This window comes from Colletes latitarsis, chromosome 7 (genome assembly GCF_051014445.1).
Source record: "Colletes latitarsis isolate SP2378_abdomen chromosome 7, iyColLati1, whole genome shotgun sequence".
NCBI classification, from domain to species: domain Eukaryota; kingdom Metazoa; phylum Arthropoda; class Insecta; order Hymenoptera; family Colletidae; genus Colletes; species Colletes latitarsis.
The window spans coordinates 20177352-20193289 of record NC_135140.1 but is presented as its reverse complement, the minus strand read 5'-3'; the positions used below and the strand labels follow the sequence as shown (position 1 = coordinate 20193289).

At 44.0% G+C, this 15938-nt stretch overlaps 1 protein-coding gene across 1 annotated transcript in view; it reads left to right on the top strand.

Moving 5' to 3' along the window:
• Positions 1–12151, top strand: part of LOC143343180 (disintegrin and metalloproteinase domain-containing protein 10) — a 176049-nt gene extending 163898 nt beyond the window's left edge. Inside the window, exons 13-17 of the mRNA XM_076767789.1 lie at positions 3734–3901; positions 6984–7111; positions 8103–8217; positions 8461–8595; positions 10366–12151. Of these exons, the coding sequence (XP_076623904.1) occupies positions 3734–3901; positions 6984–7111; positions 8103–8217; positions 8461–8595; positions 10366–11037 (1218 nt within the window). The 3' untranslated portion in view covers positions 11038–12151. The remainder of the gene's footprint in view (positions 1–3733; positions 3902–6983; positions 7112–8102; positions 8218–8460; positions 8596–10365) is intronic.
• Positions 12152–15938: the final 3787 nt, after the last annotated feature.

Sequence of the window (15938 nt, the reverse complement as noted above, 5' to 3'; positions counted from 1 at the left end):
CAAATTTCAGCAGGGGCCCTCGATCATTCTTGAAACGGCAAGCTCACGAGACCGTGTTTAGCGATTCGTCTTATCGTTCCGGATTAAGAATGCACGAAAGGCTAAATAAAGAGCGAGTATCTTGACGTACGTGGCTCAGGGCGTTTAAGCGATCCCTAAATCTTCTTGGAATTGCAGCTTCGGGTCCGCCCGGAGATAAGCCTTATCCGTTCATTGATTGAAAACGTTAATCACTACCTTGGAATGAAGAATGCTTTATCTTGAGCTCCGGTGGAAGTTATCTTTCTAATCAAATACAAAATCAGGCACGTTAAGAGCAATTACAGGGTTAAGGAACGCCCTTTGTCTTCGGGGAATTGCAACTTGGAAGCTTCTCTTGCTGCTACCAGGGCGAATAAAATATTTCTTTCGTTGAACGGGCTGCGGGCCTGGCGATAAAACTAACCACCGACCTAGGTAGTCGGTATTGCTTTCGGCACTTTAACCCTGTTAGCTCGATCAATCCCCTAATCATTTAACAGACTGTGTTCTATCATCAGACTCTAAGGATTCACCCTCGTATCGTTTGGAATTCTAATTCGACATTTCCTCTTTCGTACAGTTGCAGCTTCCTCGATGCAATTGACAAACGATTGACCTATGCAATTTCTTCCAACCTGCTGTGTCCAAAAATCTTTCGGTCGTTCAGCAAGTTCCTTTCGTCGAACTCGTCGGGAAACAACGTCCCCCGGTGAACGTCTGAGCGTTCACCTTTTTCTCGCCTTGGTACGTCGCACAGCGTCCCCAGAAAGCGAATGCACTGTCCTGATAAAGCCCGCGAGACCGGATTTCCCGCTCGCCGGCAACATTCTCATGGACCGACTGCACTTTTCCATCGGGTTATTTATTTTCTGATATATGCACCGGCCGAGAATACATCCACTTGCATCAGCATCGAATTTCTTCCGCTGCTATCCGTGCCAATTCGTTGAACCGGAAAACGCATCGGACCGGGGAACCTTATTTTCCAAGCATCGGCTGTCGGTCCCACGGGTATCCTTCTATCAGATATTCAAACCGTGGATCGTTCTTATCTGCACGTTAAGCGAAAATCATTCGATTCGCTTAAACGTCCACGTTCACCCACACCTCGTCGCCCTTCTCCCAGCGGTCCTCCTCCTTTCGACGATTTAATTAAACCGAAAATTATCGCCCGTCGATTCGTCGGGGAGTTTCTGTTTAGAGAAGACGTTGAATTTCTGATAAATCGTCGCTCCCATTGTACGAGATCGATTCGTGTTGGGATTTCCTTGAGCTTCCTAAATTTTTGAACTCGTCCCCGATATCCCACCGTGGGAAATCGAACTCTCCGGAACCTTTGCTCGAAAGATTTCTTAAACACACTGTGATCCCCGGATAACTGAAACGATACCGCCCTCTGCGTGTCAGTTATCCGGGGTACGTCTAATTCTCGCATCGAACGTACAAAACTAGAACGTGTAGGATACAAGATGGCGCCCAGTGATCCGTACGGACCAAGATACACGCTTCGATCGAAGGAAAAACACCGCAGGAAGTTTTCCCGAGCGTGAAATCGCGGTTTCGCGGTCTGTTTGTGCCCTCGTCTTCCGGTGTACTTCTTCGGCGTGTTTGCACAGTTCTCTTCCAAATCTCGAACTTCTCTCTGTGTTCTCGAATTTCTATAAATATTCATCCTGCCGCGGATGATCCTCGAAAGTAAATTCTGAATACACGACAAACAATAACTTGGCGAATCTTTTAACGATAAGTGAAACTGACGACGTCGTTGGAAAATCGAGACGGAAGATTATCGTTATTATACGTCGTGTATCGAACGAACGAACGTTACAATATTTCGGCTGCTTTCTATATAGATTTATTCTCGTAGAAATTGATTGGAATAATTATGTTGCTGCATCTCTATTCGCCTGTGCCTTTGAAATCTCCGAACTCGACTTCCTCGAATCATATTCTTGAGTTCGTTTTCTCCGTACGTCGACGATTCCTGGAAATAAACAAGCCACCGAAAGAAATAAAACGATAAACAACGGAGAAGTGCTTTTATACGTGGCTGTTTGAACTGCACCTCAAAGAATTTGCTTTTAATTCCGCTTAAGTGCATTTCAATAAATCGCCCAGCTTTTCAAGTTCCGTCAACCTCGTAATTAAAGGATATCCCTCAAAACGAAGTAAATTTCCATGTGTGCTGTAGTCGTTTCACCGTTGATTTGAAATCGTAAAATGTTATACGATGCCTTCGAATTCGCTTGTTCGAAGTTACTTGGCTTACGCATTGATAGCTAATAGTTCTCTGATCGACTGCAGTTAGTTTATTAGTGCAAGCTAGTACACGTCACGCGTCACTGCCGGATATAACAGTTACAAGCTTCATTGAACATCAAGACATACGTAGCATCACGTTTACAGGCTTATCGAGAGGGTACATTAAACAGTTACTGCAAACAGTAGAACGTTAGTTTATTGACTACGTTCTCTGTCGAACAAACCACCGGATCATGGTGAAGTTAACGTTCCAAAAGAAAGAGCAAAGAACACGGCTTCGAGGGAAGAAAATGTTGCGAGGAAGATATTTTCCAGGGTAAAAAATAAAACAAGAAAAACCTCCAAAGTAATGGGGGGAATAGATGTTTCGGGGAAACAAGCTGTAGCAAAATGTTTCAAGGAAAAATAATGTTGGAGGGAATATGTGTTCGTGAAATCGGCCCGAAGAAATTCAAAGAGACAACAGAGCCATGGAATTTCGAGAGAAAAGGGGATGGAATCGAGATATTGTTCGCTGTCTGGTACAATGCCATCGAAAAGCGATCCGGAGTGCGTACCAGCAAATAGCAGCCAGCGCATTATCGTCGACACGTGGAGAAATAAATTAGCGGGCGACAAAGCAGCGCCGATAACCGGGAGTCGCTGAATCGTTGGATGAAGAAAAAAAGAAAAAAAAAAAATACCACGCGCCGTACGTTGTGCCAGAAGACCCGTGAATCATGAATTTTCGATGAGATAAAGCCGCGAGCATGCGGCAATTATAAAATCGCAATCAGCCGCCGGGAAATTGCTCGCGTGACCACGTAATATCAATAGCTATCGCCTCCCTTTCATCGCATTCATTTCATTGTGAGCCAGAAGATAAGTAGCTCGCTGAATTTGTCTCGCGTTTTAGGATTTCAGTGCAATGGAATTCGTTGGCTCCAAATACCATGGTATAATTAAATTTCTGAAGGCTGATAATAAAGTGAAATTAATTTGCTCGGGCAAAAAATTATGAAGTTTGGGGTGGGAGGGGTGGTTCAACCGGGCAGGGGATGATTCCTCATATAAACACAAGTCGAAAAGGTAGAATAACATTTTTCCATTCGAGCCTTCGTTTTCGAGATAATTGCAATCGAATACGGTTTGGTTAGCGCGTCTGACCATCGATCGATTTTTCTACTGGCGCTGGAGTCCGACGTCGATTTTCTGGCAAACAAGGCCTCCAGCGAAAAAATGTTATCCCCTATTTTCTGCTCATTTTTGCATGCAAAATATTTTTCAGCCGTAAGTTTCGACTATTGCAAGAGTCTATCTCTTTTAGAAGAGAAAATTCAATTCTACCGTCGTCGTTTTAGCAAAACCAACGCGTTCTACCTCCGATAACCTAAAAAATAAATGACCGTGCACGTTTCAACCGTACACAGTATTATCTACGGACACCGTTACTCGCAATGTTCTGTTCCAGGGTCCCTGCTGCACATCCGGCTGCACTCTGCGCAACGGCGATAAGTGCAGGCACGACAACGGATGCAGGGACGCGAGCTTTTGCAACGGCCGCGGTCCCCAGTGTCCGCCATCCATCAACAAACCTAACAAGACCATATGCAACAAGGAATTCGTCTGCTATATGGGGGTGGGTATACGCGTTTCTCTAGCCCCACACCTTCTATCCTCGTGTCTTCTATGCGAGCCAGCAAACTTCCGTCGCGGGGCCATCTTTTCACGCGAACTCTGTTGATGTACGAGCGGAAGTTTACGAAAAGTGGTCAATCCATTCGCCTGTCGGAATCTGCGGGCATCGGTGAAACTTGCAACGCGCTGATCTTTGTGATCGTTGACGTCCTTATCGTTGGAACACCGATGGACAAAATAGAAACGAGCTGACTTTGGAAACTTACAATTATTAAATTGCCGTTGAATTCAACGCTCCGAATATGGCGGCTATTCGAATCACCTAAAACTAGAATACGGTTTTCCACTTCATGAATCAAAGCGGAGCAGACAATTTCGCTGATATATTTTAGGTCTGTTAAGTCTTAACGATCCCCGGAGGTTTTTGTTTTCGAGCACTGAATAGGCAAAAAGGGGAATTTCACACCCCGGAGTATGGTAATAAAGACTCTGATCAGGAGGAAACGAAGAAGCAGGGGTTTCTTGAACTATTCTATGTCCCATTTAGCGAAGCTTATGGCCAAAGTTTATGAAATCGTCGCAGCTGACGATAGTGGCTGAAATTACTCGCGCAAATTTACGATTTCCCCGCACAAAGCTGCTTGGCTAGTTACTTATTCATTGGACCCTGCATACCGTTTCCGCGATCGTAGCGGGAACCATAACGCGGCACACGCGATATCAAAGTTACAGTGTCGAGACAGGGACGTTTGGTTATTGTTAAGTAGAAGCTGCAACTAGAAATTAGTTTACGACGAATTTTACCCGACGCCTTTAATCAGCTTACTACGCAAACGCTACGTCGTTTCTCTCCTAAATTGCTTTTCCTTCCCGTGAAAAAAAGAAAATCTGAAAAGGAAATGTTGACAAGACCTACAGTTTTTAATTATTTCAACGAATTTCTTGGCCAAGTGCCAGTTTCTTTTATATTTTCACTCGCTTAACCGCAGCGAATAAATACGTGATTGAAATTTACACATCTTACGAAAGAATTCGCGTAGAAAATTTCCGATCCAAACGAAATGGAAAAGCTTCCTTAAATTTCCGTCGACTATTTAGGCTCCGGGATCGCCTTCCGTGCGGATTTCGCGGAACGGCGACTCACAATAAATCCGCAAAAAAATTCCGAGCGCGGCGTCGACGCGGAAATTCCACTTTATAGTTCCCAGCGACAAGTTTCGCGCTTAAATTTCCATTAGCCGTCGATTTCGCCCGCGCAGGAAAATCCGAACCCCGGGAACGAAACGACCGTAGCTTTCCAACGCGCAGCTTACGATCGGTTCGAAGAAGAATTCCCGAACGATTTCCAAACGTACGCGTGGCATTTTCCTACGCGCGTCCGCCACCCTTTTTCTTTCACTTCCGCCGCGACTCGTACCCCAAGGGTCGCTTGAAGGTTGGATTTAAGGCTCCGTGGAAACGCATAGGCAGAACGAAATACCCTTCAGCCGCTGGAAGCGTATTCATCTGTCAAGAAATCCTGAGACTACCCCTCGATCGAGTGGGTAAATCGCGGGGAGAATAAGGAACGAGGGTCGAAGTGAATCTTCCCTGGTCTACGTAGCGAAACGAAAGTAACGCGAGACCCCATTTTTCGTCTCGACACCATCGAACATTATCATATTATCGATTCGTGTATTAAAACAGAAATTTGTTGACACGGAAGCGGTTCGAAAACATGATTCAAGAAGGGAAGCGTTTCCCAAAGTTCCACCTCTGATCTTTCCGCTACGACCGCTTCAAAACCAAAACTTGATGAATTAAATATTGAAATACTCGACTAAACCGTCGAGAAGCTTTTGCTTTAACGCGAGCATTAGTTCTTATCAAATAAATTATTCCACGGAGTTCCTACTTTTCCAAGCGGTTGCGTTCAGACGTCGGCTGTTTGACGCCGCGTTAAGAACACGTTATTGTACTTGCAGATTAGGACAGCCGGAGCATTTCGCGGGAGATCGATTCCTGGCTCGGTCTAGGGTGCATACAGCCAAACAGTTACACGCGCGCGCCCGGAACACGTTTTCCACTTGATCGACTGTAATCGAATGTTTCCACTCGCGGCTACAACCGAAAGAAATAACCCTTGTCGGCCTCCGTTTGTCTCGACGAAACATGCGACCCCCTGTGGTTGGAATACTTAACTGCAACTTCAGGGTTAATTCTAAATGAATTTAAATGGAAAAGCAAACTTATGTTCCGCTGTCTGTCGCGTTGTAGATCGTCGTAGGTCGTTTGACAAATTCTCGAGAGAAACAAGCGAGACTGCGATATTGCATCTGTTCGATACGATCGAGACACATCGGTCAGAATATAAATATCGGTCCAACGGGTAATTCCAGCGTTATATTCGGCTGTGTAGCGTATTTTAAAACCCGTACAAGCGAATGAAACTGTGTGCAAATAGCGATAATACTCGTGGCGTGAATCCTTCGAACTCGACGTATTGGCGTCGATTTCTCGATAATTGAAAAACGTGTTTTATTGGTTCTCGATACACCTAGATAACATTCATATCGTCGAGTATCTTAACGTTCGACGGTATTTATAGAACGTTCACCGAAATGGGGGGGTGTACGAGAATAGTTTTTGATAGTTTCCTGGAAATAACCTACGTTGTCAGCGCTTTGTCGTATGTACTTCCTTTCCTTTGACTTCTTAGTCTTTTATATGTTAAACGCAAACTTTCTTTCGTCTGTTCACCGTCATACTTTATCATACTCTATCATGCTCTCTGTATCAAAGGGTACATCCGTTGAATAAATGCATAAATATAATAAATATGGATAAGGGCGTGAGATACGCCAATTGCGCGTAATAATGGGAATCATAATTTCGAAAATTACTGCCGCGACCCGGAAACGCTTCAGCGCGGAACGCAAAGCTGCTCCGAGCGTGCAAACAACGGACAACGTAGACGCGATTCGTAAGAGAATAACGGCTCAAGTCTTGGGCTTATCTATCTTCGGCGCCCGCGGAAATTACCTCGTATTTAGAGGTTTATGCGTGTAGGCTGACACTTTATCGGGCTCTTGCATTGCTTCCAGGAATGCACCGGCAGCATTTGCCTGGCTTATGGCTTGGAATCCTGTCAGTGCATCGCCGGGCCCGAGGATCCCCCGACCAAGAGCTGCGAACTGTGTTGTAAATTGCCAGGAGAGGATCAACCGTGCCTGTGAGGGACGATCATTGTGCATACACACGGTTTCAGCCACGGGTGTCTGCGTCAGTCGTTTCACTCGGGAATAGTACCCTCGAAAATAGCACCGAACACGCCCCGAGAAGAAATTACACCGCGCGATAACTGTGAATCACCGTTTGATCCATGGACTCCCGTCGGGACCTAACTTCGTCGATCTCGATCTCGATCGCCGGCTCCTGAAACCTCTCGACGTGGACACTCGCGAGACCCCTCCAATTAAGAACTAGATCTCGTTTAACTTATCACCCTGAAGCATTAGAAATGTCCCCTGTTTTATTTTCTTTGAAAAGTCCCTCTCGAAAAGGTCGAGGGAAACGTGGAACTGGTAACATTCCTGCCAGGCTTTATTTTCTATGCTCCCTGCTATACATATCGAGTCCTTTGAACACACGTGTCTGTTATGGTTGAAGATTCGAGAAATTGCCAAAGAGAAACGCTACCAGCTCGAGGGCAAATATTGCGACGTTTATTTTAACAATCCTAACAGGGACGCGTGTTCTGTATCGCGCTGTATACAGGGTGATCGGCCACCCCTGGGAAAAATTTTAATAGGGGATTCTAGAGGCCAAAATAAGACGAAAATCAAGAATACCAATTTGTTAATGGAGGTTTCGTTAAAAAGTTATTAAGAATTAAATTCAAAAATTTCAAATCGTTCTGGAAAAATTATTTTCAGTTGCAGGGATCAATTACAATCATTTCTGGTCATTACACATACCCCCAAAATCGTACGCACTTTCGAGAAAAAAATTCAGTATTGGCGGAACTTTAAACTTCAATAACTTTTTAACGAAGCCTCAGTGAAAAAATTGATATTCTTGATTTTCGTCTTATTTTGGCCTCTAGAATCTCTCGTTAAAATTTCTCTCAGGGGTGGCCGAACACCCTGTAGAATTTGCAAACGACGCGGAGCCATATTGTCGTCTCGACTTCCAGACGTCACACGTGACGCGTTTCTTTGTAGATCATCCTTCGCTTGGAATTCAGCGCCTTACGATATTCCTGACATGCTGTCGAAGCCAGGCACGCCGTGCAATGATTACAATGGCTATTGCGACGACTCGCAGAGATGTCGAGAGGTAAAGTTCTCCAGTATCCAAGCACGGAAATTCGCCTTCGTTTCGCAGAAACGCTCGAGACGCGCTCGACGGAGTTCCTCTCTCGGTATCCGTGAGAATTTAATTATTCAGCCGCACTCGAGGACGGTTTTTGCATCCGAAGTTTATTCTTTTCATTTCGAGGGGACGCCCAAGTGTCCATTCGGTTCGAAAAGTTTCGCGAGCAAACTTTGGAAGGGACATAAAGACTGACAATAATTTCAGGTGGATCCCAGCGGACCATTGGCAACTTTGAGGAGGCTGCTGCTGTCGGACGCCAGTTTAGCCAGCTTTCAGCGATGGCTGGCCAATTGCTGGTACATCGTCGCCCTGATTGGCTTCGTCCTGTTGTTAATTCCGGTGAGTAACGCGATGGCTTTCCTTCTGGGTATCCATCGAGACCGTTTACCCTTTGGCGGAACGTTTCGGATCGACGCATCGGGCGGGCAGTTTTTAGTTTTTTCGATTGGACATCGTTTCTGGCGGAGAACAAACACGTTCCTCTCGCGAAAGTACATTTTTTCCAGGACCTCGATCCACCTGGGTCCGTTCAAAAAATACTGTTAACGCGTCGAATATCCATGTAAATCCAATTACGCGTCTTGTCGATTGAAAAGTTTTGCGGACGCGCGAAAGGTAAGCTCGATGACAGGTTACACGTTTCGCGCGCTCTCGCTGGGGGGGGGGGGGGGGAGGAAAAAAAGAACGAAATTGCGTGGGCGTGTATCGCGGCGCCGGAGAAATACAATTCAATTACTCGACGTTCCTGTGTTCCCCTCCGCGAGAGCATCAAAATAATTCACGCGCTCTAATATTTAACGCGATCGAATGATAAATCAGTCAACGCGATTTATAACTATAATTCGTCTCCAGAAGCCCGGTAAAAACAACGGTGCATATTTATTATTGAAATAATTAATTCTCGTGCGTCGCTCGATTCGCGGAACGAACGCCCAGGAAAATTGAAATGCATCCTCAGCCTCGATTTGCATAAATATTCCAAATAATATCGGTTTGTCAAGAAATTAATTTGACTTTTAATTGTGCCGTCCGATTGTACTTTTCTACCAAATTAAACGTCATTTAATCAGTTGCTTATCGGCCGTTGTTATCGATCACTCGCCCGTCGACATTTTATATTATTACGCGTGTCCGTTGTCGGGTGGAAAATCCCACGGCGATCGGATTAAATGGTAATCGGTAAGGACCATACGCAGTCCATAGCGAGTCAGCACTTTCTAATCTTAATATCCTGTCGGTTAAATGTCGTAATGTGTAGTCAAACATTATCATGCAACGTAATTACTCGGTTTATGTTTACGAGCGTTGAACGTTTGTCTGTTAACGACTGCTGAACACGGTCCTGCTGTTGACAATAAACATCCGATGGAATGGTTAGCTTAGGATCGAGTACGGGAATCTCGTACAGTATGGCTTTCGTATGGTATCAGAAGCAGAGCGTAATTTTCATTCAACGATTCGTGGGTTTGAAGCGAATTGATTAGAATTTCTCATTCCCAAAGAGTCGAATTTCCGTATTACGGTGTTTGGCTTAGAGATTATCCAAAATTGGCAAAGAGCTTGCACGCGGCGTGAAAGCTCGGGAACACGGGGAATCACGCGAGCCTCGGAGCCAATGCGGTTAAATGTGTCTGCCGAAACGCGAGAACGTTAGCGAACGGCAATTAAGCGCAGGAAGGTGTCGCGCAAAATATATTGTAAATTCGATTCCACGCAACTTGGCCAACTTCCGACCTGCGACGCCGCCAAAGCAGCCGGAAATTCATCCGGAGATAGGATTAAAGTGGCGACAGTAACGCGACGCTGCCACGAATTATGTTGTAAACCGTATTCTGTGCGAGCTTCCTACGGGATAATGTAACCGTCGATGTTTTCGAAAATGTCGCCGTGGAAAATAGCGGCCAGAAAAATACAATTACTATTCCGTACAGTCGTGAACTATTCCTGACTTATGGATCATATTTCCGTTTCGTACTTTGCATTTTGATACAAGATTCGACTATGGAATGGTTTCAAACGGCTTCAAACAGCCTTGCAAGCAATCTCAAACATCGTCAAACGCTCTCGAAACCCGTGCAAATGCTTATAACTCATTCTTTCATTTTTCAGATATTATTGATCTGCCTCCTGCGCAGCCGACGCAACCGTCGCATCAAGATTCTGTCCACGTCGGGAGACCAGCCGAAAACAACCCTCCAACCCCCGAAACAGCGCCTAACCGCGCGAAAGATACAGTCTATGGACATTTCTCGGCTGAAGAAGAGGATCGTCGAGACGATGAAGAGTATCGCGTCCCCTCAACGGAAAAAGGAAGCCACCACGCAGGGTAGCACGTTCCTCGGCGGGCTTACCCACTTCCTGGGCAGAGACTCGGCTCGTCCGGGCGCGGAGGAACCGTCCACGAACGAGGTCGAGAAACTGTGCAAAGCCAGCGGCGAGGGAACGAACGAGAACGTCCCCAGGCAAAACCTCGACGCGAGGAAAGAGACTGACGGTTGGAGGCGGATCTCTTTGCTGTTCCTCGGAGATCGCGGTACAAGTTCCTCCCCCAACCGAAGAAAACCGGACAACGGCAAGTCGATACGCGTCGCGGACTGGAGAAGGAGGGTGCAAGTTGGAAAACTGTGTAACACATCGAAGACGATGGTGAATCCTCGCAGTGGCGCGTACAGCTACCAGACCGAGCCTCTGGTAGCACCCGACACGCCCGATACACCCGGTTATGTGTCCGAAACGAGAACCCAGACATCTGATTTGACAGGGTTGTTGACTGACAGTTAGTTCTGAAAGACTCTGACCGCCAAGCCACTTCTTTCGTTGCGTTTCATCGTTGAATGTTGGTTCGTTGAGATACAAATGTTTCTTTTTTAGTTAAAAGTTGTCTGTTTAATTCTCACGAGGGCACTGTACGCGACTGATAAAAAGCTTCGTGGGTGGGAAGCTTCGTTTGTTCCATGATGTTTGATCTTGCTTGCGAATGTTCCTATTTGTATGACTGTATTGGGTCTGTGGAAAGTAACCAATGAAGCCGTGCATAGTACCCTGGATCCTGTCACAAACTGGACTTACACTTGCAGGAATCCCAAGTATACGGAGGAAAGATAGTTACGAAATTTGTACGTTCGCGTAATTAGTTTATGGTTTGGTATTCGTGGGTTAGGCTTGCCTGGCAAATGTTGACTCACGCGTGTATTAATACTTTTGGTAATAACCGTGAGAAGATTGCAAGAAGAACGAATGAATGTACAGTAATATCCGCTCTCAAGACAAAATTTTTACCCCGGATTCAAGAACCGCGAAATTTCTACCCCGCCTTCAAGTAATCGATTTTATCGTTTGAAAACGGGAACTATTGTACTCGAATACACGGAAAGATGCGATTTTCTTATTATGTTCTGTCAAATTGCCAATCGAAGCGAACCCAACGCAACCATTCAGACAATCTCTCCGTATTGTACAGAAACTTCGGGTTCGATTTTCGTTTTATGAAAGCCTGCGCGGAGTGGTTTCCCGAACTACGTGCCGCATCTAGGTCTAAGAAGACAATATTTGATCTCTACTTGTGAAATAAAACGATTGATATCTCGGCAAGAATGGCGCGCGACTCGCGTCGAACTCCGCGTGTAAATATTGTACAGATTCTTGTACCGCTGTCGCCGTAGATTAGTTTCCAGAGTTAAGGGAGCGTGAAAGAGAAGATCGGGGAAGTTTGCGAATCCGAATGGGGTTCTTGTAATTCGTGTAGCCAGACAGCTCTTCGCATAGAAGCGGACCAAACGTAGGGAGGGAGAGATCGTCCAGTGCTGAACTCGTAGATGTGTATATAAACGAACGATTGTTACTGTACAATAAATCGTATGTTATATTATATTATAAATTCCTTATCAACAAACTATTCTCACGATTCAAGTGTATTTTAAATTTCCTTTTCTCCCGTCTTTATTGTTCCAATAATTAAAAATTCCCACGCCTAGGAAGTTGCTTTTAAAAAGAGAATAGAAACAGAAATATTTGTACAATACTGCAGGATACTGCCTTTACTACAAAACGAGTGCAGCTGAGTGCAGTTGAGTCCGTTAACTGCTAGATGGCTATACAGTAGTTCGACTGACTATAGTTCCCAAGATCACCGTTCTTTAGGCAGAGACGAGGTATACGAATAGACCTTACACCTTATGGACTTTCGTGGCCAGGAATTGAAATATTCACGAGATTAAACTATTATAGAACGTATTAAGATAATACAAGTACGTGACTTCCATCGTTAGCAATAGAGACGTAGTAATAGGCTTTCGGAGAGTCGGGAAAATCACTACAACTACTACTGTTCGATTTTAATTGAAACTTGGATTCGTCACTCCAAATGATCGATTTCCGGAATGAAATTGGATTTCTATAATACTCTTGTGCAAATTTTAACCGATTCAATGCGTTGACTTTAGAAATATAAGGACGATTTCTTAAAATTCGACCGTATAGTCAATGAGAGTCCAAACTAATCGAAGAAACTCTATTTATGATGACCTATGCAAAGCGGATCGCAGCCTAATTTGCTAATACTATTTAATTTTTAATTAATAATTGCATTACCCAGCTAAGAGTGATACGATTATTAATTAAACGCTAAATAGTATTACCCAGGTCTCACCACGTGGAGGTTGCTGCGAATGGAGACCCACCCTAACCGATTCCCAACCACCCTCCATTAATAAAGAGCTACTGTGACCAACGATCGTTGGTCGAGAAAGCAACAAACGAAAGTGCAACCAATGAAAGGTGCACAACCAACAAAGAGAGTATTTTAACCAAAACGAGAGTTTTTATTCAAATAGAACCCTGCCTGACATAATAGCTAATACAATACATAACGTTGGCCGAAGAAGCAATAAACTAAAATGCAACCAACGAAAGAAACAACCAACAAAAAAGTTTTCTGAGAAAGAATTTGTCTACGAATGCCCATCAACAAAACAGAGAAGTACACCAAAATATGCGTGATATTTAATATAGACAACTAAACTCCTGCCTAACTATAAATCTAAATTAATATACATCCTACCTATCTGATTATTTAGCAAAATACATTAAAATATGTACCTCTGTTGTATCTTGTGTTTATCCCACGATGATTTCCTGAAACACAAACAAAACAATATGAAACAAAATTGTAACAATTCTTAATTCTTACTTCTGTAAACCTAGAACTTGCATAGGAATACGCCCTGTAACAGAAAATTTAATAGATTAGAAATAGAACAAACAAAAATTTGACATTCGTAAACCTACAGATACTACAACTACAGGCAAGTGCAGTGACAAAGTGAAAATAGTACATAACATATGTTACTTTGATTCTACAGTGTGTTTGTCGCGAAATATCTTCTTGCACGTAAATCTAATGATATATTTTAATAAGTAAAGAAAGACTTTGGTTATCTTCGATATCGAAGATACCCAAAGTCGTAAAATCAATTATGAAAGTGAATTTAATGACTGAAAAATATAAAGAACAATCGGAAACTACACATTTGACACTAATTTTAAGGTGAATATAATTACAAGTAAAAGATATTAGAATCATGACTCTACTCTCTACTTTCGATCGACGGTACGATATTTGTCATGCTAAAAATCGCGGCGTGCAAAAACATCGCACGCTTAAATAAAACGCGACGCGACCCGACGCGTGCTCATAGCGTGCAGTGAGTGTGGGTATCAAATTGATCCCCCCCGGCCTTGATTATCAGAAAAGCAAGTCACGGTTGAAACTGGTCACTCTACTTCTCTACGTACACCGCCGGGTCCCAGAGAACACATGATTACAAAGGGACCCGACTTAGTACTGAGAAAGGACCTGAGTCAAGACCTCTCGACGTCGGTTATGCTCTTTTCCGGATAAAGAGGAGAATAATCCCTCCGCCAAGGCCTCACTTAAGCTGAACCAAGCTGCACCGGGGTTGAAGCGGTTAGAGTTATCAGACCTACTACACAGGTGATCACGTGTTTCATTCCATTAAACAGAGGTGATCGAGCAAAACTCTCTGGTCCTTTCAGTCGAGACATAATCTCGGAAAGCGAGAACCAGAGAACGAACGGACGAGAGAAACTGATGTATGTACTCGTTATATATTCATTTTAAAATGAGTGTCAAATGAAAAATAATTGAATCTACTATGACATTTGTCATCTCAAAAATCGCGGTATGCAAGAAGATTCGAATTTTAAGCAAAAGATCCGAAGATAAAACAATATACATATGTTACTACTCACGCGGTCATTACACTTGCCAAAGAGGACACGTATACAACAAGTCACCCATGTCGACATGGGAGCCAGAGAAATAAAAATCATATTCAACTCACTGATTCTGACTGTTACTCACAACGGCTCGGCATTGGTCAGCATTGGTCAGCACTGGTCAGTATTGGTCAGTATTGGTCACTCCTGGTCAGTCCTGGTCAGTCCTGGTCAGTCCTGGTCAGTCCTGGTCAGTCCTGGTCAGTCCTGGTCAGTCCTGGTCAGTCCTGGTCAGCTCACTTCACTAATGGCCAGAGGTAGGCCCCCGAATTCGCGAGACACGTACTGAGTGAGTACGCTCGCAGTGCTCCTTTATATACCTCTTCCTAAGGTGGAAGAGTGGGGAGACGGAGACCAAGTTGACAAGTTAAAGACCAGTTTGGTCTACCGAACGACTATTTCTGTTGACCCTACCTTTTGGATTCCTGGACCTTTGATCTTGATGTCAGCCTCACTGTTGACCATCGATGACCATTACCTAATCGTTGTTGACCAGCGAATAACCAACGATCCATTAAAACCACGACCAAGTCGAAGATTAGAGCCTTCTTACAAGGATCCTCTTAAAATTTAATGCACGATCTTTTTAACATTTTGTTGCATTTTAAAGGAGTGTATCTCAAGACTAGGAAATAAAAAAATAAATGTTAATCGGACATCGCGGATAATCGGTACAATAAGACATACAGTAAGGAGCATAAGTGACCACAAGTTTTGCATAAATCATTATTTATTACTAGGAATATAAAAGAATAACAAGAAATAAACATTATAATTATTTTTATCACAGTTAGAAGTAATGTAAGAAAGTCTTTCTTGTTGTTTATGAATAATACGAACAATAGATTGACTCAGTTGTTCGTATTGAATGATGGTTTCGGAGTCAGGGCCGTGGATCACTGGCGTACGAGGAGGAAAGAGGAGGCACAAAAGTATTGGACCGATATCACTAGCGGAATAGAAATCACAGTTTATTTCGAGTGTTCCGGTCAGCGGCGATACGACAACTGAGCTCAGTATCGAAGCGTTTCGGCTCGGTTCGATTCGAAACCGGGAACAAAAAATTTGTCGCTCGGTAAACACCGGTAACCGTCGAGACGGCAGTTTACCGGTCTAACCGTCTCGCGCGTCGCGTCCGTTATTGTCTTAATAACGACGAATCCGAAATAAATACATTAGGTAAAAGGTCTACTCGTATACCTCGTCTATGTTTTAGGCGAAGAGGTCGTTCGAAAACCATTAGATTATTACTAGATCGATAATTCAGTTCGTGTAACCACAGCGGCCACAGCAGGAATTATCGACACGAGCAACAAGTATAATCCTCGCCGGTGGTATAATGTAAATTAACCCATACGGCCTCGTGTGATTGGTGAAATGTCAGG